We start from the raw sequence: 23294 nt of genomic DNA on the forward strand, positions 1-23294 counted from the left end.
AGGTGCAAAGCGCAATGGCAATCTTTTCATGCAAGATTCAAAACGTTTTGTATCAATGCAAACCTTGTATGGTGACACCTTGTTAAGGCGTACCTCATGTGGTAGCAGAAAAACTACCCACAAAGCAGCAGTACGCCCTAACTGCAAAGAGCTAAAATATATCTATGGGCCTTGTAAAGGATGACACCCGAGGCATTATATGAAGGAAAGCCCACGCGGAAACTTTTATACCCTTAGGACCACAGAAATCCGACATTTGTCTTCTGTCACGGTTACGTAACAACTATTAATGCAGCCTTGATGACGTTTAAACCGAGCAAGAACTGCTCTACACTAGGCCCCGCAGTTGCGCGAACAGGCAAGCTCGTGCAGTGTGCATGCAGTTTCTCCAGCGGTAGACATCAAGCTGCCTTCAGCTTGCTCATCCGCATCACCTCCATTGGATGATATTTGGGTTATTATAGAAGCAAAAATGTCACTGTCGGACCACACTGGAGAAGTCTCAACTGCACTGTCTACCTCTCTAAACATGCAAAAGATGACAGTTTACACAGCGACTTCCTGAAACTAAAAAGAACCCTTCACAGGCGTGGCGGCAGAGATGCTAGTGAACACTCTGAGCTTCACCCCGACACGAAACATGCGGGGGATGACGTCACTTGTGAAGCGCTAGATGTGAGAAGCCTGCAGTCCATGACAACACCAATAATGCAACAATGTAATGAGATGGGACGGAATCACAGCCGTGCAAAGTAGCACAGCACTGGCATTGCGGTACATGGAGGAAAAAGAAAGCTTGCTGCAGCCAGCCTGAACTGCTGAGCTACCATGCTGCTATGGTGGGTAGATGAGCACAGTGCTGTGAAGAACTCGTGTCACGTGACAACAGCAAGCGATAGCTATGACGATGGGCACATCCACACGGCTAGGAGCATGACCACTCAGACACTGGCAGTTGCAGTTGGGATGGTGACGAGTGAGTGGGTGCAGCGGAGGTACTACCAATACACTAGCGCCCCCTGGCAAAGGGAGGAAAGTGCTCTCTTCGGGCATGCCAGCAGCTGTAAGTGTGCTTGTCACATTCTGCACCGAATTAGTATCAATGCGTCACTGCAATTTACGCATTAGGACCACTGGTGAAGTTTTCTTGCAATGTGCGATTATGAGAGAGCCCTTCAGCTTCGTACATGATGACAGGTACATGCTAACAGAGGCATTAGTGATTAGCTACTACGCAGCAGGCGAGCACCAAATGTACAACTATCTACATCCAGCATAATTCTGGACCAGTGCATTTGGATTCCTTCCATTAATATTTGGTTGTTTGCGTGAATTGTGCCTTCCGGAAGCGTTCGAGCTTATAACGAAAAAGCACAAAGTTTAATAGAAGCCGAGTCATAGATTTCATGCAACTACATCCAAAGCGCAACTGCCGCTTAAGCGAGTATGCCTTAACGAGGTTTTACTGTATAAAAATTACACACAAACTTGTGAAATCTTCTGCAGTGAAGCAGAGGGCTGTCTATGTTAGCTCTGAAAGGTCTAAATATGTAAAGGCTGAAAAAATCTCGCCAAACCATCACTTCTGCAAAACAGTAAGACCGTACAAGACTGCCCAGAAACTGTTATGCATGTGTCTCGACCTAAAAAAAGTGGTATAACATAACAAAATGTCTTTCATCAAATATTTTCAGATGTAATCAAACTCTATAAGCAACAAAATGCTGATATATGAGTGATTTAATAAATTATGTGCAAACTTAACTTCAAATACATTGTTCAAGGCAGAACTTGACCACTCACGATGCAAATTATTATATATACATACCTCTACGAATAAATATATACGCTTCAACGTTCTATGTAGCACTACCCATATTCGGCAACACCTAAGAACATGATAAATGATGACACAAATATCTGAGCAACTCAAAAGTACTTCACAATTCTTGTATACTCACTGGAAGAGAAAAATTGGTCACCTCGATAAGAACAATGCCATTCTATACAGTTCACTGGGCTGACATATATCGTATCAAAAATTACATTAAATAATTTAACAACATGCTCATAGCATTTCATCCTCTAATAGATGCACCACGAAGCAAAAATTTCTCTAAAAACAACAAAAGGTGAATAAATACAAGCCATCAATCAACTTACAAAAACCACCCCCAAAATCTCGTTACAGGCATCAGGTGAAAAAGTCTTTCAACGTCTTTGTCTTCTCAGCGCATGCTTTTTTCGTCCGTGTCACTTTTTTCGTAGAAGTTGACGCAGCCCGTTTGCGAGTGACAGTCACTGGTTTAGTGACAGTCGTGACTGTGCAGTCCTCGCGGCTGAGGTCCAGGGCGACGTGGTAGTCGTCATGCTCCTCTTTCTTCCAGACCACCACGGTCTTGCCGCACTGGTCGCACTTGTGCAACAAGCTTGGGTCTATCGACAACCGGTTCCCACTTTCTTCATCGCTATTACCGTCAACAATGCAAGCGCCATCTTCCACCGCAGAGGATGTTCCGGCTCTCTCAGAACTATCCGTGTTCTCAGTGTTGACGCTAGTCCTCTGTTCTTCAACATGTGACAGCCGTGAACTTGATGCCTTGCTGTCGTCCTCATCAAGCACAACAGCAGAACCTGGTAAGCCATCACTGCTGAAAGAATCCGTGCGTTGGACGCTCAACGCATCATCAATACCCTCAGCACAAACGCTGCTTTTCGAATCCTCAGCCTTAGCTGCGACATCAGCGGAGGGCGAATTTTTTCCACTTGCCTCGCTTTTGGCCCACATCTTTTCAAAGTAGCTCACTTTCGGAGCGTCAACAGTCGTCGCTTTCTTAGAACTCTTCTTGGAGGTTGTCTTCTTCGCTTTCGATGCCGTCGTCCCTGTTGCCTTGCTAGTATTCTTTGAAGATGATGACGAGGTCAAGGCAGATAGGGCACGCTTCACCTCTTCAACGCGGCTCTCTTTAGCCACAGTAGGTGGCACCACGCTGTCATCTTTGCTGGGTTGTCGAGGGCTCGCCAAGATCATAGCTAGCTTTTCTGAAAATGGAAGGTCTTCAATTTGTTCCTCCTTTTTTGGGGTTTCCAAAGAGTGTGATGCGGAGATTTTGTTTTCGCTCACTGCTTCGGAGGTTTCGTTGGCTTTTTCGGGTGTTGTGGGAGGCGACGGAGCTGACTCTCGTTTCTTAGGGGTGGCAGATTTGGACTGCTTCACGAGGAACTTTGAGATCTCCTGTGACCTGTCTTCCAAACTGTCCCGAAATTTGGTTGCTGCTATTGATAGGTTCGTTAACGGTGGATTCCTGGAAAAAGGACAAAAGGCACTGCTGTACAGAGAGCCATGGAGAAAGTGATATCTGGTTATCATGCAGCAATGTGCTTTAGGTTTTCCTGTTCACTAGTAGATTTGAAAAGCCGACACAAGACAAAAGTACATCCCACCATTCTACACAAGCTTCAACACAGCAAAGATCAACATTGCAACTTCTCTGGTTTGCACAAGCAATTCATCGAAGATTAATATACCGTTTATACAAAATGAATGAATTTCATAACAGAGGTCCTATAACTTTGCAGCATGAAAGTTAATCTGAGCTTTAGCAATGTCTTTGCAACTTTCGGCGCTGGCACAGAGTAAAACCTTGATCATACGACCTCAACTAATTCGAAATGCCGGATAATTCGTTGAATTTCTCCAGTCCATCATCATCAGCAGCAGCAGTAGCCAGAGTACGCCCACTGCAGGCCAAAGGCCTCACCCATATCTCCCAATTAACCCTGTGCTGTGCCAGCTGTGACCACGTTATCCTCGCAAACTTCTTAAACTTAACTTAAAATTAGGCTTCTAAACTTAACGACCATCCGTTATATTGCCCTCACATCACCTGCTCTACCTAAGCCCATTTCTTTCTCCTGAGTTCTGCAAGGATGTCAATCAACCTGCGTTTGATCCCTCACCCACTCTGTCATCTTCTAGTCTCTTAACGTAACACCCATCATTTTCCTTTCCATAGCTCGCTGCGTTGTCCTCAACTTAAGTTGAACCCTTTACATAAGCCCCTACGTGTCTGCCCCATATTTGAGTACCGGTGAGATACAGCTGTTACATACCTTTCTCTTGAGGGATAATGGTAACCTGCCATTGATGATCTGAGAGGACCTGCCAAACTGCACATATTCGTATCACCCAAAAATTCTTATGAACCGTTATCGTATCATCGAGATTCTACTTATACTACGGTATTTAAAAATACTATGTGCACCTTTTCAGCCTGAGCTCTAATCGGTAGATCAGTACCTGACAACTGATTAGGCAAGCCCAAACGAACCACTGAGCACCTTTCCCTCACCAGGTGTCTGATGACGCTGGAGAAGACGCCTTCAGCTTCATCACCACGGCCAGTGCATCCTTGGCCACCCTGGTGGAGTCGTAGCTCACCAGCTGGCAGGAGCGTGACGTGCCACCTTCCTGCCCCACCTTCCGCACACTCACCACCAACAACTGGGCAGTGCGCTGGTTCTGCACACGTTGTGAGACAAGGCTCGGTTTAATTGCATGCGTTTGGGCTCAAAGTGCACTAGGTGCGCCTGCAAAGTCATCGTTATTATCAGCCCAGTTACAGTCATTACATAATGAAGTCCTCTCCCATTGACTTCCAAATACCCTGGTGCAGCGCCACCTACAACCATCCGATCTCCACAAACTTCTTAATCTCATCCGCCCACCTAACGTTCTGCCACCCCAGCTATGCTTATCTTCTCTTGTAATCTTGCCTTGCATTACATACCCTGCCTAAGACCATTTCTTCCTCTTGATTTCGACTGGGATGTCATTAACCCCCATTTGTTTTCTCACGAACTGTGGTTTCTGCCTGTCCTTATTTTACTTTCCTTTCCTCTCATCATGCTATTTGTATCTCACGATTACTGCTATCATCAGTTCCAGAGCTCTCTGCACTGTCCTGCATTTAATTTCAAGTCTTCTTTTTTTTTTCTTTTAACTTCCAGGAACCGCACTCGTAAAGTAAAGCCATAAGTGAACAGAAACTCCAATTACCCTTATACACCCAATGGCACTGACACTTCATTCAATGTCCACAGGACGTCCCAAATGTCCCCAGGACGTGCAAGGCTGTCTTAGTGCCCATTGGGCAGTTAAAAAGCACTAGCAAGACGAAAACAGAAAATTGGTGCTTCAGTCAGGTAGAGAGAGATGGCACACACAAGGAAACAAAAGAATGAACGCTGAAAGTGTGCACACTGGATTAGTGTTTGCTTGCCTGTTACACAACTGCTTCACTGCCTTCATCCACAACAGTCGACTGATAGATGAGGAATACTACTCCGACAAACAATTCCGCCTATACTGTCTTCTCAGGTGTTGCGTCACAGGGTATTGGAGCACACTCCCAAATGTCAAGTGGGCACACAAACCATCAGACTAGTCTCACCTGTTCCCGGTCCCTCAGTAGGCGTTCAACCAGCTCTTCACACAGCTGCTCCAGCCAGTGCTTCACCTGGCAAGGGAAGACCAAAGCACGTCACGACAAGGAAAAGGAGGTTCAAAATTGCAAGCCAGGAATCACCAAGCGGCAGACACAACGGAGAAAACTGAAGCAATCAGCCATTTAACGGGTCTGTAAGTGTACCCACTAACGTGTAGCAGAGCCCTTGATTGAACAAGCCAGAAATAAAGTCCCCAATAGACCGATAGACCGAGGTACAGTCCTCAGTCCAGTCAGAACGTTCTTCATCACTGTCAGCGGTAAACAGCCTACTGTGCACAGAGAGCTACGACTCTCTTGTTAGAAGCATGGCAATTTTATGCGTGATTAAATAGAGTACTTCTTGATTTCTTTCTTTTTCCAAGCACATTATCTATGAATCTATGATGCATCACCCTATATTTGCTTTCTTAAGCAAGCCAACCTTCGCAATCTTCCTGTGGCAGCCACCTTCCAGATGGCGCTTTGCTCTGCTACTTGGACAACCGGTTACGCCGACGACAACGACGCACAAGCCAGGAATGGGCGCCTAAGAGCTGCGCTCTAGAAAAATTTTGTTTCTGATGACTAACTAAAGTACATACCTGTACACCACACCTTCAAGAATTCCACAATCACACACTGACCTTGCTTGTTGTGTCAAGGGCGAGCTTCCCACGAAAGTTCTTGCCACAGCCAATGGACTGCGCCAGCTTTCGTGGAGTCACCGCTTCGTGGTCGACACCGCGGACGAGGTGATACAGCCATGTTCTGGAAGAAACAGCTAAGTCTCATTTTGTATACACTGTGACAGATCACAACAGATGCCACGGCACCCACAACAAAACACGTTGTCAGCTTAAGAATGTGACAGGCTCTCTAGGAGCTGAAATTCATGCTCACTAAACCACGACTTTTCAACATTAGCTTGTGGTGCCACAGAGGTGAATCCATGAATACGGCATAACCTGTATAACTGCCACAAGCACATTTTTCTATCTAAGTTACCCTGAAACCCTGCATTTTCAAAACACAGCTAGCAGACATCGAATCACTTGTCGATAGCCCAGTGTACCATTAAGCTAGACAACAATGTGTGTTCTAAAGTTCTAAAATATTTATATTCGGGGTTTATCTGATAACACAACACACAAGACGTGACAGTCATTACAATGCAACTGCACCACAGCAGTCACTATTTCACCATTTTTAATTAGAAGTGGCCTTAGTGGCAAGCTATCTAGTATGCTAACTGGCATTCATTAAATTTAAAAACACCATGCAATAAGGTTAACCATTTCAATGCAGCGTATAAAATCAACTCCTGATACTTCAGATTCGAAGAGAATCAAACATCGGTCCAAATTATCTACACTTTGAATTAAGGGGAGCCTCATTAACACACTTAATTAGCACTGATGGGTCTAAAGCATCAGCCTGAATAAACAACCCGTTTGAATTAGGAGAGTTCAAATTAACTGGAAATCACTGCAGTTTAGCAATGCTGAACACAATCAGAGTGTTCACACAGCATTTTCAATTCACCCATAACCCAGTGGAGTTCTCAACTGTGAGCAAGCCTGACCAAAATGGCCCTTAATACCAACACCAGCAAAAAAACAACGGTTCTAAGAAACTTAAAGTGCTGAGCACAAATGATAGTTAGACTTTAGTGTGCAGCATGGCGATTATAGAACCACGTTTATGATTGGTTTACGGGGTTTAACGTCCCGAAGCGACCCCCTCCCTCCCTCACCCTGTCTTCTGGCCAAAGTGGGAGGCGAGCTGGTCCTGAGAGAAACGCAGCATGTCTGCCACCACCTCCACCTGCAGCAGCTCCTGGATGTCCTGGCCCAATTTGCCACCAAGCTTGCGCCTGTGTTTTCCCCGAAAAAAAAAGGGGGGAAAGAAAACAAACAAAAAAAGCATCAATCAGCTGGTCTCTGGCCACACACAGTGAGGGAGCCAACGGGAACCACAAACAATGAGCAGTGAAATAAAAGTGGTAGGGCTTTAACGTAGTTAAACCGAGAAGATGTGTGAAAGCGTGTGTTTAGCCTGAATTGATTCATGGTTTTGCTTTGCTGGGTAATCGGCACGTCTAGCGACGATATTAGACTCGGGTTACGCTCTGATCGATCTGTTCACGCCGCAGATGAAATTTGATCAAGACGATGTGTAATGCACAGCGCGAGAGTGTGCTGCCGTTTAACACTAGGCGCGTTCAACTACGCCGATAGCCTAGCACTCTTGTGCAGAGGCCTTTGAAGCTGATCTGTTCGTGCCGCCGCGGGTTCGACTCCCATTCGTGGATGTTGATGCGATTTCTTTTTTAGCCTCCTAACATAGCGTCGCTGTTGCTAGGCAACAGCACAAGATACAAATATCCAAAGATGACAAGATTCTTGGTCGGTGTCGGTGAGCGCATAAGTGCTTTCGCACTAATGAAACCAAACATTCGCAGTCAGGTTTTTCTGCACCACCATCATACTGCCATCATCATCCAGGTTATGTCCACTGCACATCCTAATCGTCTCCAGCTATCCCTGTCCTGTGCTATATGTGACCACCCTGTGCCCAGTGAATTCCGTATCTCATTGAATTCCTTCCACCTAAGGTTACATTTATCCTTTTCATTAGGATCCATTCCATTATGCTAAAGAATTGTCAGTTATCTTTTCCCCACATTGCATATACATTTTGCATTGCACAGGTTTCAACAGGAAAATCTACACTATGCGAAAAAACCACTGGAAATCCTTTTCCACTGGAATGAAGAAGTGATGCTGATGCCACAGGACACAACAAAACAACAGAATAAGTTTTGACCTGCTGAGATTGCTTATAAATTGTGGGGTTTACTGTCCGAAACTGACAGGTAGGTTATGAGGGAGATCATAGTGGAGGACTCCGAACTAATTTAGACCACTTGGGTCTTTAATGCGCACTGATATCACACATCACATGGGTGCCTCTTGTGTTTTACCTACACTGAGATACACACGCTGCAGTCCCAGATGAACATGTGACCCTGAGCTCGTTTGACGAGCCTGAAGTCACAACACAAGTACATTTCTGCATTTTACCAAAATCAAAACATAGCTGCCAAGGCTACCAAGGCTGCCAACTTGCAGGGCAGGTCAATGATGACGCAAAAGCAGTTCTCCAAATAGCTTACAGATAAGTTACCCTCTCGTGTCCCACTTATTATAGTCTTTTAAAGGCTAAGAAATCACGCTGTGAAAGAAATCTTGCCAAGAACGGGCTCGCTCTAAGTGGACAACATAGCTACCAACCATTCAACTTAACATACAAATCGAGCATTACAAAAGTTATGATAACTCAATCTTCCACTAACGTAAACAAACCTTTGTGGTCCCAGAGAGACTGAATTAAGAGCAACACTGTGTGCATTCCATGCCTGCCTTAAAGCAGTATCATCAAGAAAGGAAAGTGCAAGACATATGCATTAAAGGACAAGCGATGTTTTTTTCTTAACATGCTAACATAACGATGAGCATGAAGAAATTTTTAAAACTTACGTTGTAAAGTGAGCTAGGACGGTGCTGAAAAGGAGCATTGGAAAGGAAAGAACAGGCACAGGAACAACAGCAACACTTAAGCCCTGCATGCGAGGATCAGAGAATCACAGGCAGGAAAGACACAGTAGGGAACAGCTTTGGCAAAAGCAATTTTCATATAAACAATCTAGCAGATATAAACAATCGAACAAAAAATTCCCAGCAATACACATTCAGTGCAAACATGACACATGCAGCAAAGCCATGCATCTTAGCTGCAAGCGAGATTTCTTTCTTTTTTAGTAAGAAGCAAAAACTGCTCACCTATATGAGCATACTCCTTAAAGTGTTTTAACTTTTTCAGATACCAAGCACACTACTGTGTACATTGTGACCATGCAGCTTTTTCTGGAACTGCCCTAAAACTACTGGCAGCTATTTCTTTCACATGAATTTAACGCCCTTCATATTGCAACTGCTGCGCTTTTTCATGTTCCTACCTGATGCAATGAACAACGCTTCTCAAAACAGTGAGCCTGATAGCACACCCTTCAGCATACTCACTCAGACAGATTTCATGCCCCGTAACAATGTTTTTCTGCATTTCTACCACCTGGTCAGCTCCGCAGAAAAATTCGTCATCCCCAGAACTTTTGAGTGCACATCTGACAGCTCCTGGTGCTTCAATTCTACAATTTCAAACTACTACGACAGTATGTATGAAATTTTGTGCTTGAATGTAAGGAAGCAACTGTTGGTGTTTTGCCCTATACACCTACCTAATTTCCTTTCTTGCAGCCTGCATAAACTACATCTAGGAGGAAAAGAAAAAAAATTTTTTTTTTTCTTGAAAGAGATGGTAAGCAACGCCTGAAAGGGTTAAGTGATAGCTAGGCACAATGCGGCACAGCACAGTAGTAGCGTACTAGTAAGTTCACTTTCGCAGTGAAAAGGAACTAAGCTAGACCAGGGGTTCTCAAACTTTTTTGCGTGGAGGAACCCCAAAAGCCTTCAATAAGTTCCAGGGAACCCCCCCCCCCCCCCCCCCCCCTTCTGCTTTCACTTACCAGCAATGTTCTCGAGTGCATTTTTTCAAAGAGAGAGTTGCAAAAGTTAAATGTTTATTGCACAGATTAATACAAATACTAATGTGATGGGTGGTACTGCTTCCCTTTTGAGAGCAAGTCAAAGCGTGGCTCAGTAGCACTCAGAGCCAGTCTCATATCAGCTGCCGGGTCAGGGCCAGTGAGGGTTCTCGCGGAACACAAGAAGACAGCCCGCGGAACCCAGTTTGAGAACCCCTGAGCTAGACTAATTAGGCCATCACAGGTATGGCCATGCTAAACTTCTACGTTCAAGTTTGTAATCTGCACACTAGGACATCAAATCCGCACCACCAATCTTTTTTAGTGCAATTGTGACGCTAGGCATGGGTAGCCTCTAAACTAATGCCCACTTTCCCGGCACTTTACTTACCGTATTTTCCGGTGTATAAGACGCGGCTTTTTTTCAATAATTTTGCTGATGCGTCCTATACAAGGGTGCGTCTTATATGCGAATTTTCCGTGTTTTTTTTTGCGAGTTCAGAAGTTACTCAGGTTCATGTTCAAGCTTTTCCGCCGACAAAAATATCACTACCAATAACGCGGTTGTAACACAGTTAATACTTCAATACCGGGACGGCCGTGCGCAACTTTTTTAGGTGAACCTTATCATGAAACGGCGGGGATGACGACTTCCGGGATCACAAACATATGGTTGTTTCGGAGGCCCGAAGCAAAAGTAATGTGAAATGCCAAAAGTTGGCAACAATCGTGCTTCTCGCTATTGTCAAGAAAAGCTAACACAAGCCGGCGTTCTTTTTTAGTCAACCTTTGCAACATTGCAGTGTTTAGTCTAGCAAGAGTTTAAGGTGGTTCTCGCTACGCACTAACAGACCAATCACGTTGAAGTAGCACGAGCAGCAACGCAAGTTAGCAACACATTCTACAACTCTGGACTTGGGTGAATGATCACACAAGGCACGCCACGGCTAACTTGTGGTCATCCAGCTTGTAATGCTCCCATGCTTCCGCATTCTCCACAACAACAACAAAAAAGAGCTATCAGATTTCACACTCTAAAATCATTAGGACAGGCTTCAAGTAACTAAAATTATGCTGACTGAATGTCACAATTAGAACCTGTCAAAATGTAGCCACAAGCACACAAGTTTGCAAAGTACTTTGACAGCTACAGTTTTCTGTCTCCACTCAAAAAACACAGGACAATATCTGGCATGTTATCTGTGATATCATGTCCTGGTTAATTTCCTAACAAGGCCTCCTCGAGACCACACCTCCAGCTAAGCTACACCCACGCAAAACTGAGAAATGGAGCCACACTAACAACAAGATTACCAGCTATGTCGAAACACCACAGTGAAATTGTAAATTGTGAGGTTTAACGCCCCGAAGTGACACGTGAGCAACGAGGGATAGCGTAGTCACTAATGGAAGGCTGTGAATTACTTTAGAACACCTGGGGTTCTTTAATGTGCGCCAACACCGAACAGCACACGGACGCCCTTTAACGTTTCACCTCCACCAAAATGCTGCCCCCGCGACCAGGATTGAGCCTGGGTCCTCGGGCTCAATAGCCGAGTGCCCTACCACCATAGTAATTTGCGACTTAACTACATCATGCATGTCACAGCATATGTCCTGTCCAGCCCAAAGACGCTGCATAGCGGAGCAGAAAGAAACTGTATCAATGTCAAGTTTTCTGTTGCTGGAGTTAAACTTGCAGTAAAAGACAGAAAAAAAAAAAAACAACACAATGGCACCTAGAGTGATGCTTACAGCTTGTGAACAGGCAGCGTAGAGAACAGTATGGGCACTCCGGTCTCGGTCAGGACCGTCTGCTTGTTGGGCTTGTTCAGACCGCAAGCCAGTTTGGCCAGTACCTGCGCACAACCAACCAACAATGCACGCATCCTTTCGTTTCCTTTTGCTCTCTATTGCATGGTGCAATTCTCCGCAAGCAGGCTTTCCCGCATACCATAGTTTACCAAAATGATGTGGCAAAGCTCATGGTAGAAGAGTTGTCGAGGCGACAGAACAAGTGCCATGGGTGTGGGCATTAGGAATGTAAGGCATTATCAAAGGACCAAGCGGAAACGACCTCACACTTTCACGTTATGATTGTTCAAAGCTGGTGGTCGGCTATCTTGTTCGCATCACACATGACGTGTGAGAAAGCCCACCTCGTGAACTTTGCATGAAGTCCAAGCATATCAGCGTCCGATCGTGAGCAGTCCACGCAATAAGTGATGGAGAAAAAAGCAAAGAAGATGCCTTCGTTGTGTTTTCCAGGCACTTTACGCTCAGTTTTCGGATAATTTGCCCAGACATTGGGGTTTTCCTATATCACATAACAGCGCATATCACAGAATAAAAACAAAAAAAAAAACAGCATACAAGAAAAACAAAACGACAAGAGATATCACGCTCAAAAAGCAGTAACATGCGCGCATACAGAACAAGGAGAACAACCGTTTTAAAAAAGATTGACTGCATCATTGGATTGACTGCATTGGATCAGTGTAACTCGGCGAGGCATTCGATCAATGCTGAATATTAAAAAACTTTCAAGTATTCGAAGTTTCATAAAAACACCTATCAATTCCCTGAATCAAATATGAACACAATAACAAATATATTCGACTCATATTTGAACTTAAGAAAATTTGAACATCTCCAGTATTTCGTGAACGTTTAGTGGGTGTAAATAGTTTGAACAGTAAAAGCGCGATGCGAATTGAACAGCAAATACTATCTGGCCACTATTACAAATTTGGGATTATTCACACACCCATGCATTTGCACACCTCAGCATTCCTCAACGGGATCTTCTCAGAGTCCTTTCAACAGCGAAGCTCCCAAATAACACAAAAGATTTCTTGGGATGGCGTTCCTCACACGAACAAACATACACAGGAAGGAGCAGAAGACAGAAAGAGCGCAGGGTGGTCTATCAAATCCCGCTCAAGTGTGGACGCGTGTATGTCGGCCAAACTGGACGCTGCATCAATGAGCGCGCAGGGGAGCATGCTCTTTCTGTAAGAAAAAGAGACGGGGCGAACTTGCCTGCCCATTGCATTTCATGCTGTGGTTGTGAGCCGATGCTCAAATACATCAAGATTCTCGGCAACAGTAAAAGCAAAATAGCCCGCGAAGTTTTAGAAGCATTCCACATCAGAGAAAAAGGCGAAAATTGTATCAGCGATACCTCGGTCACCTTATATGATAGGGAAAGGAATTTTATCCGTGGATTTCGCTGACCTTTGCAGGCTTGACTTGCTATCCCCTTCCCCCCAATCCTTTTTTTTCCCTCTCCCTATTCTGTTTTGCACGTGTGAATGCTGCATATACAGTCAAACCCACTTATAACAATACCGGTTATAACAATATATCGGATATAACAATGGTCAGTTGCGGCACTGTCAGCTTTTGCATGTGTTCTATGGTATTTTCGGCACAACCCTGTTATAACAATTACTGGTTATAATGTTAGCGGGCGCCATTTTGACGTGTTTTCTATTCGTTTCTGCGAGGACCGTCCGTCCCTTTTCTTTTTTTTTTTTTACGAGCGACGTGGTGAGTGTCTTACCCCCCCCCCGTGCGAGAGTCGGTGGGCGGCAGCTGCGGCGGTGAGCGCTGTGCCCCGAAGCAGCGTTCCCATTTTGGAGGGGCGGCTGAGGCTCGGACGCTGGACCGCTCCTACCCCCCGTCGTTTCTTGGAACAGAGACTCTCGCACGTGTTCGTCTTTTCTCTGTGTGTTTACGTGTTTTCTGAGCGTATTTGTGTGTTTGTATCTGTGAGTGTGTCAACTTTGACACAGAGCAGACGCCCCTTCGTGGGGCCCAGAAAAAGAGCGGGAAACGAGCGAGACGGGTTTTGTGCGGCAGTGTGTGTCCCGAGCGTGTGCGCGTGCGGTTCGTTGAGCGGAACGTTGTTCTTAGTGTGTGTAGGCTTTGTACATTGTGTATATATTAAACGTGCATATTCTTAAGTGTAATTTATAGTCCGTCTTTCTATCTACATACAGTGGAACCTCGATTATACGACGTTCAGGGGACCGCGCGAAACCGTCGTATAATCCGGGTGTCGTATAATCGAAAATCAAAGAATGCGGCCAGTGGCGCTCGGCCTTGCGCCGAAAACTGTTGACCGGCTTCAAGCCCGCGGCAAGTACGCCAATCAGATTAAAAAAGACAAAACCCAGCATTTGTTTGAAACAGATTTGCAAAAAAATCTTTATTACCGTTTAAAAAAATCGGTAATTTTTTTTTTTTTGCACCTTTGCCCAACCTCGGCGCATCAACTTTCTTTCAAGGGCTGCCACGTCTGGCAGTAGGTCGCCAACATCGTCGCGCGCGCAAGCAAAGCGCCGGATGTTGTCGACGCTCTGCAACACGTCCGCGTAACTAGGAATGGGAGCGCAAACCTCTGCATCGTTGTGTTGTCCACTTCGGAAGTTTTATCGTGGGGCACAAGCATCCATTACTTCCATTACAAAAAGCGCCGTGGACGCCGCTGTCCTCGCTTGGGCGAGCGCGGCCTCGCCCGCTTATCTGTTTTTTCATCAGCGTCGTCTGTTGCTGGGACGCGCGTCTTATCTTTTCTCTTTATCTTTCCTCTGATCTTTTAACTCTCCTCGGCAGCGGTGGTGGCTTGGCTCACGCCAGTAGGCGGGCCCGTGCGCTTTCCTTTTCATCCTTCTCTCAGTCGCAACGACAACAAGCAGGCCGCGCCTCCTTGGGACTCCGACTGCACAGGCTCGACGAAAAAGAGAGCAAGTGCACTTGGCGGCCTCGGCAACGCTCTCTTCCGCGCAAAAACGGGGGTGCTTAGATTCGCATGCAGTTTTTTTTTTTTTTTCAGAAATTTTTTTCCGAAAATAGGGGGGGTGCTTAGAATCGCGAAAATACGGTACATCCCGGCCTGCGTTTGCTGACGGCCTTTTTTGACGGACGGTACGAGCCAGCCGTCGTACGAAGCGGGGTCCTTCTAAAATTTGCGTCGTATAACCGAGGTTTTTAATGCATTGTCTCTATGGGGGTTTTGCCGGGACCGCACAAATTCGTCGTAAAATGCGGGTCGTCGCATGACCGGGGGACGTATAATCGAGGTTCCACTGTATATAAATATTTCTTCATTGTATATTAGTTAGCCGAATAAGCTAACAATAACAATGGTATTTCCATGGCACTTCAGTATTGTTATAAGTGGATTTGACTGTATATTCTGTTGCGAAAGCAATAAATCTAGTTGATAGTTTGCGCTCTTTCTGTCTTCTGCTCCTTCCTGTGTATGTTTGTTCGTGTGCGCAACGCCATCCCAAGAAAGCTATGCACCAACTCGAACAGCAAGAAGTTCTTCTACATAACACAAAAAGGATCAGTCGCAGAAGCAGACCTTGTTGTGTGCGATTCCAGCCGAGCAACGAAACCCCGTCTGGGTGTGGACGGCTGCTCGTATCTGCTCCGTGAGCGCGGCGGCCCTCGCCAGGAGTGCGTCCGGGCAGTCGGGGTCCTCAATTTCAGACAGCCACGCAGCAAGCTCGGCTTCTGCATTATGAGATGTGGCCGGGGCTCACACTACGCTCTCCGTCTTTTCCAGATGCGAGATGCTTACCACTAGCGCTCCACACTGCTTGAGCAGTGCACCTGAAGGGCAACTTTTCACTCGACACTTCTTTTCTGGCCAAAAACGCGATTCAAACCACTGTGCGTATACTTTAAGCCTTACCTCAGCTTGCTGCAAAATCATATTTATTTATTTATTTTGTTTATTTTCAATACTGCAGGCCCCTTCACGGGGCCCTAGCAGGTGGGCATACACAACAGTTACACTGAAGCAAGAACTACGTACATCACACAACACAAGGAAATTTCAAAAATGCGGCAAGAACACATGCCAAGATAAATCTGGTAGAACAGTGGTTCATTTGCCTACCTGAGGACAAACTATGTACAATCGGATCTAGACGAGGTTACCATATGAAGTGATCAAACACGGCTAACAGTGAACATATGACATATGTCATATGGCTAACATATATATGACATATGGCTAACATATGGCAACAACATCACCATACTTTGCTCGGAACAGCAATAAGTTTCATCAAACTGCCAGCGTCAAACTGCCAGCGTCAAACTGCCAGCGTCAAACCCAAGCAATAAGTGTGCTTCGTATATAAGGCTTAATAAGGTGGATTGGTGAGCTAGTTGGTTCATGATCGTATTATTGAGCAGCAGAAAGTAAGCAAGCACGTTGAAGAAACATACAGAGGAGGACGATGCTGTATGTATCATCCTCGTCTGTATGTTTTTCAACATCCTTGTTCACTTTCTACTGCTCAATTATACGTATATAGGGCGTTTATTTTCTACTCCGAACCGTCTGCTACGGTGGCCTGGTCATATCCATGCTTGGTTCCCAATCCAAAGGTTAGGAGTTCGAATCCTGGTATTTTTCATGTGTCTTTATTTCTGTTTCCTTTCTTGTTGTTATATATGCAAGCAGTGCGATAGTCTGGGCTGAAGCTCTATAAATTGCGCTGGAAATCACTCCTCGTTTGCATTTTTTCTTTAAAACGGCTACTCCCGGGGACTAACTGTTGCACCCCTTTTCTATGGGACCAACAGTTGGTCCCTTTGCAGTTGATCCCGAAAAGGACTAACGGTTGTGGAAAGTCAGTTGGTCCCCAAAGAGACTAACCTCTCGCCCCCTTTCAGTCCTTTTTGGCTTAGAGTGCTATTAATCCAGACTCTAAGCTGTCTAGTCAGCTCACTAACAAATTCCAAACCTCACCCCAAAATACTGCCCGGATTCTATATCAAAGCATAAGCAACTGGGTGGGATTTGATGAGACTCGTTTCTGCATCCCACAAATAGGGTGAACAGTGAGAGCTGGTCTGTCGTGTTCTTTTTTTTCTTTTTTTTTCTCCTGCGACAAAAGTTAAGGTCATTACTACCGTTCTGCAGTGAAGTCAGCATTGTTGGTGGCACAACACGAAAGGAGCGAAGCAAGGAGGAATGATGCATGGTGCAGCGCCGAGCATGGTGGATGGATGGATAGGAGCGCCCCCTTTGAAACGGGGTGGTGGCAAATGCCACCATGCTCAGCTTTGCTTCTTTATTTTCATGAATCCGTGGCACCCTCTGTGTGCAGCAGCGCGAACTAGTGCTAGCGCCGTTTTACCACCGCAAACTGCTATCGAAGAATGTCGCATTACACATGCATGGTAAACGCCGGTGAACTATTTTTGTTCTCCTGGATCACATTTCGATCTGCATAACGCTAACAGTAAACAGCCCTGCAAATCTCAGAAAGTGCAAGCCATACAGCAATCGTAGAAGAAGCACGTACTGGGGTCAGTCCCGCCCTGCGAAGCCGTCACCTTGGGCCGCTGACCGAGGTATGTGTTGGGCAGGGCATCCCCGCTGCTGGGTATCGGCACCGTTTTGCATGCCTCCGTCAGGTCCAGGTACGCCTCGTCAATGCTGGCACGCTCCACCACGTCGCTGAACTGACACAGCACCGAGAGGACCTCAGCACCTGCATCTCGGTACCTGCACGAAATATAAGCCACGGTGGGAAGCGTGAAAGAAGGGAGGTTTAGGTGAACGCAGTTCGCTCCAGTAATAACTCCAACAGCACTAATATTCTCCTATTAAAGGGGCTGCGAAACACTGCTTGTGGGGATACCGGCTATACTTCAGGTGGATTCTTTATGTCACACAGATGCTGACTTAAAAAGAATTACAGGAATCGATGCACAGGAACGGGAGTTATTCAGTGAAGAAATTTCAAAATACAAGCAAACAAAACGCTGCCCTCAACTCGATTTTGGCGGGGCTTCCCACTCCTATTTCGCTCTCCCAATGACGGCACCTGGCGCAACCAATCAAAACAGCCAGCCAGAGCACGTCGCGGAAGTTTGTACTCCATGGTTGCCTGCTCTCTGTAACTCGTTCTTGCTGAGACTGGCAGCGTCGTTTCCATGCCAGAGCGCCCCTGGTGGTGTATTTTTATTTCACTTGCTTTGCAGGGCTTTTATCTAAGACAAACAAGTTGTTTTTGTTGATCTAATATAAAACGCAGACAGGTGACAAAATGTGTCTCTATTTATTCTCACAATTTGCAGTATATTTACTGTTTGTCCGATCATCAAGCTTGCGCCAGGTGATGTCATATCCGCTGCTAAAAACCCGCCACTGTGTGGCGACACCATCAGAGCCATGAAGTTGTTTTTGGGAGGGCATTAAAATATTAAAAAATGGAATATACGCGGTATTACCGACGCTAATAGCACCATTATGCAATCAACAGGCAAAACAGTTAACTAAGATTGTGTTTCTGGGCCCCTTTAATCTATCCCAGTGGTGGAAACAAAGTGGCTGCCATATTTATTCACGTAATGAACGCATATTTACGACGACAGCTGTGCATGGCACATTCAGCAAAATCATGGCAGCAGCAGCGTCAGCACACATGTCTGCACAGTCTCCCCAACCCACGCCTGATGTCTTGCACATCACTGCAGATAACGAACACACAGCTAGAATTTGGTGTCCATGAACCTTTAATGTGACCAGTCGGTCACACAGCAAAAATCCAAATAAACTTCTTACGATTAAGCCATGGCTCTCTTGCACATACATCACGCCCTTTAACAACCACTACATCACATGAACACTTCAACCTTTTTCTTATTTTCTTTTTACTTTCTTGCCTACACACATGCACTGAGGGCGCCACTTTTGTGTTTCAGTGCTTGTCATCATCATCATCATCATCGGTGCTCGGCAACTTCACAGAGGAGTAAAAAAACAAAGCAAAATCTGATAGCACCTGCTATACTGGACGCTTGCAGCAGATTTCTCCGTCACCGCTGTGGATACTCCTAGATGCAAGCACTGCCATCAAAACCAACAAGCTGCCAATTAGCTAGGCCGCGCCTGCTTTTAACACAAACTTGGCACACTGTGCCTTTGGTCAACCATCACAGTTTTTGGGACACATGCGCACATCAATATGAAGGATTGCAGATATCTGCTCCATTACTGTTAGCTGCATTCTGAACACAAATGCTACTCTGAAAGTTATTTCCAGCAAAGAGTTTCTCCTTGTGCAACAAACGAAAAAAAGAAACATAGCCGTGCTTCCATTTTAAAATAACGTGATTAATAATCACAGTACACTGCTTTGAAAGCAGTTTCATGTGTTAAAATTATTTAGCGCTTTACCTCAGCGCACTGCTAGTACCTGTCAGTGGGCAGGTAGAAGCATTACCTACTGGCAAAACAAAACAAGCTTCAAACTTCAGAAAGGCGATCCTGATGCTTAAAAGCAAAGAGAAGGTGAGAAGAGGCAGAAAAGAGCAAAGACAAAAATTGTATGCGCTGCCTAATGTAATACCTTGCACATGCCTGGCACAACATTAAGATAGAGTGAAAGGCGTCTTCGCCACTCACCTGGTGAGGTCAGCCTTGCCCCTGACCTCTGGCACTCGGAACAGGTGCAGGCCTTTGGCCAACTTTTCAGCCTGCTGGCCCCGCATACCACGCTTCACCCCAAATGCCCGAGCTTCGTAGTTCACCGCAATCAGCCTGCAAGCCACGTTCGCCCGCACATAAGACACTGTCCTTCCATTCGGCCTCGTCCAAGGTAACTCCATCACCAAAGATGTGATGGATGGAGAAAAGGTGCCATGTTTTGTAATGTTTCCTTTCATTGTCTTTTATTCTGGTCCTGACAGCCTGTGTCACTGTGTGTGTCACACCTGTATCTCAGTCATTAGGGAGTCACTTAATACGTTTCGGTGGAACAAAATTCGCTACATGGCAACTTGCATCTCCTCGAGTACAACAAAACTTGCGCACAAAAGAGAGTGTAAGGGCCCTCTGAGAAGTTGTACATGAATGACACGTAAGGTCCTGGCCGAAAATTGGAGGGGATGGTTAAACACCGCTTTAAGCATATGACATGATAGCGAAAATACAGATATTATAATTTTTGCAATTAAATCTGCCAGCTTTTTACATTTCTGTCGTAGGCCACTATGGATGAAGTAGTGAAACTTCATAACATTTGTCTGCCATCTTTGCTGCTTGGGCCTTACAGGGTTAACTCAAGCAAACTTCCTCACCGCATTCACGCACAGTTCCATTTTCACTCCATTCAATGACAACTAACTGTTAAAACGTTTCACAGTAGTACCATTGTACAACCATTACAAGGCCCCTGAATAAATGTGCTGCCTATTCACTCACCCTCCCCCCTGGAAGGTGTTGTACTGTGCCACCGCGCAGGGCTGGCCATTCCACTCGGGCGCCAGCCGCTGTTCCACTTGCACGTAGAAACAGTCCATGTCGACCAGCACGATCGCCCGGTGACGAGGCGAGGTGGCCGCGGTTGCCATCGCTTTTGCAGCTGCACACACACAGCGCAAGTGGGAATCAACGGCCAGCAAGTATCCTGGCTGCACCCAGAGAAGCCACTTCTGCTAGGCACATAGGCTGCTGTGTTCAACTTTTAGCGTCATGGATACACGAGGAACTGTGTTCAGTGTGCATTGAGGTGGTACATTATGTCAAGAAAAAAAAGCAACCACATTCTCACACAAGCGGAGATGAAAACGATACAAGCGTGCCTCATTTGTGAGAGTGATCAGAAATCTTGACAACCTCCATCACTCCACATGCTTGGGTTACTCGCGCATTCAACTTTGATGTTGTGTGGTGTTGAAAGCAGAAGTGGTATACTCCGCATGGCGAGCACTGGAGCAGCGCAAAACTGTATAGCAGCGCCATCTACAGGTGGCATCTGGAATCGAGACAGCCAATGGGAGCCCTCTATGGGATAGTTACAACCCGTCTCATAACCCTGATCTGCTTCCCCCCTCCACCCCTCCCCCGTCTCCCTAGTACTGCACCTTCAGCGCATCAAGAAGCACGTGATTTGACGACGTAAACTAAGAGGCCACTTCACCAGAATAACAAAAGAAACACTAAAAAAACACAAGAGGCGTAACAGCCATCTCATTCTTGTCCCTTCTTTCGTACAATTTTCAACATCGCTTTTGTCACTGGAGTATATGATTTAGTATAACTGAACATGGCAGATTAATGACTGCATGTGATCAAGAAAAAGCAAAAGTGTGAAAAACACGCAAATATTCAAAGACCGAGAACTCTGCTGAGTACAACTTCAGTACCGACAAGTTAGGCACTGATCAATCAAATCTGGAACACTCCGGAACGGACATGCATTAGCAGGAAGTGAGGCTTAGAAATATCTGCTGGGGCAGTCCACATGTCAAGTCGTCCAATCGCAGTGACTATCAATGAGAGATTTCGAAACTGAACGTATGAGATGGACGTGGCCTCACCTCACTAGAGGTCATCTGGAGCACCCTCGGCTCATGCAAATATTCACGGTGTGTTAAAAGACGGGATCATAAACATATCCCTCAGTTACCAAACAAAAAAGAAATAACTCCATATAGGAGCTGGCCGCTGGGAAGACAAACATATGACAATCAATTCTCAGGCGAGAAGAGTTGGGATTAAAAAAGCAGAGAAACATATGCAGGGCTTTCAGACTATGAGCGCTATCGGCTGACGATATGAAGCAAGAGATGGTGATGAGGACAAAAGCGATCAAATGTCAAAAACTGGGCCAGCTTGAAGGGGTGAAGATGCACTGAGAAAAAAAAAAAAAAAGAGGATCGAACGGCCCAAGGCATACAACTGAAACTCCTGGCCCCTTTCCAACTGATCTGGGAGCTTCCGGTTTCGAACCACTTGGAACTTTCAATACATTTGAAAGCGCGAGTTTTCCGACCTCGAAAAGTCTCAAGTCCTGTCGGTGAAACGAAAAGAGTACATGGGCTCACGATCATTTCACAGTACGTAGTACACAAGCTGAACATCTAAGCATATTGGGCGATTTCCGTCGCTATTAGCGGCCATGTGCAAAGCGAAACGATTAGCTTACAGCAAAGATCGCCGCGGTGAAACACGAACAAATCGCGTTGAGTCTTGATAAACGTACGCATCTGCATTTCGTTCTATCCAAGCTAATTCCTCAAGCATTAAGCAACAAACAGGCTCCGTCTGAGTGACAGTAAATGATGTGAAAAACGTCGGACCCTTGACAAGGTGGGCTGAGATGTTCTCGAGCCAAGCATGTACTACACACGTTTGCTGAAGAACGCGCGAAATCGCGAGCACGATCACAGGTAAATACGCGAGTGTTTGGCGCTCGCTGGCAGATATCGCGGAGTTTAGGTGGAACATCGCTTTGCCTTACCTTGGAACAGGATTGTCAGCCTTCTCATCGGCTAAGGCGTACTTGCAAAAGCCACCGACATGCTCCTGTGTCAGCGGCGAACTGAAACTCACACACGCTCACACAGGTACCGTACCTGTTACGCCTGCTGTTCGCGCGCTGCGCGTTAGAGCATGTTTTGTACACTGTTGCCGACGCCCGAACGGTTTTCTGCTAAGAGGCATCCAAACGTTTTGGAACAAGACCTTACAAAAATGTCGTTTAAGAAATCATGCTTCAAAAAAAAAAATTACTGTTAGAAAGATATCAACATGGATTTCAAGCACTGAATAAGTCGTGATTTTTTAGATTAGCTCCAAGCTGATCACTCCCTGCGCCAACGCAAGAAATTTTCTTTTGCACTAATTAGCGAATGATTTATTTGTACTGCTTATTTTTTATTATAGTGGGGGGTTTTGTTGTTTTTAAATGAAGTAAATAAAAAAAACGAAACCGAAACTTTTAATTTTAGAGCTACGCTCCTTTGCCAACGCATTGCGCGCCAAAAGCAAATCGACCAAGGAGCAACATGTTTGAAGAGCGAACTCAAAACCGTTATTCTCTCTGCATGTGTAGAGAACTTCAGTATAATTACTCGCTGTTGGGAAGACTCCACACAAGCAGCACGGATTCTGCAAAATTCTCAGCCTACACGGCGCATTCGCCTAATATGGACGACTGCTCATGCCTTCCTTGGAGGTGGCTCATAACCTAGCTCGAGAACTGTCCCGCCGAGTTGGGTCGCGCAGCCCGCACGCCCTATACTCTGGCAAGGACAGGTTGTTTTCTAGAAGACGTACGCTTAAAGAACAAGCGGAATTATTTTCACAGCATTCTTGAGCACACGTATTGGTACCGGCAATGCCAGTAATGGCCGGCTTCTGATGGCACAACATTTTCAAA

At 45.7% G+C, this 23294-nt stretch overlaps 1 protein-coding gene across 3 annotated transcripts; it reads right to left on the bottom strand.

Annotated features, from left to right (window-relative positions):
* Positions 1–1365: 1365 nt before the first annotated feature.
* Positions 1366–22535, bottom strand: LOC149366243 (DNA polymerase eta-like). Of its 3 annotated transcripts, XM_089549743.1 has the most exons (11): positions 22374–22534; positions 20333–20492; positions 19535–19669; positions 17427–17629; positions 15467–15618; positions 11848–11951; positions 7243–7362; positions 6134–6257; positions 5454–5519; positions 4353–4522; positions 1366–3305 (listed from the first exon to the last, which is right to left on the bottom strand). In XM_089549743.1, the coding sequence occupies exons 1-11, from the start codon at positions 22399–22401 to the stop codon at positions 2195–2197; spliced, it is 2373 nt and encodes a 790-aa protein (XP_089405869.1). In that variant the 5' UTR covers positions 22402–22534; the 3' UTR covers positions 1366–2194. The 3 variants fall into 3 exon arrangements, with proteins under 3 accessions (XP_089405869.1, XP_089405879.1, XP_089405885.1); XM_089549753.1 differs by lacking the exon at positions 15467–15618 and having other exon boundaries at positions 17458–17629; positions 22374–22535; XM_089549759.1 differs by lacking the exons at positions 20333–20492; positions 22374–22534 and having other exon boundaries at positions 17458–17629; positions 19535–19665.
* Between the last annotated feature and the right edge of the window lie 759 nt (positions 22536–23294).

Source organism: Amblyomma mixtum, chromosome 1 (assembly GCF_055824585.1).
Source record: "Amblyomma mixtum isolate Tamu chromosome 1, ASM5582458v1, whole genome shotgun sequence".
NCBI classification, from domain to species: Eukaryota; Metazoa; Arthropoda; class Arachnida; order Ixodida; family Ixodidae; genus Amblyomma; species Amblyomma mixtum.

Coding starts and splice junctions, on each gene's coding strand:
- LOC149366243 (XM_089549743.1), bottom strand. CDS start 22,401: ATGAGAAGGCTGACAATCCTGTTCCAAG. Junction 17,630..19,534: donor GGCAAGGCTGACCTCACCAG/GTGAGTGGCGAA, acceptor TATTTCGTGCAG/GTACCGAGATGCAGGTGCTG. Junction 15,619..17,426: donor GCAGGGCGGGACTGACCCCA/GTACGTGCTTCT, acceptor CTCATAATGCAG/AAGCCGAGCTTGCTGCGTGG.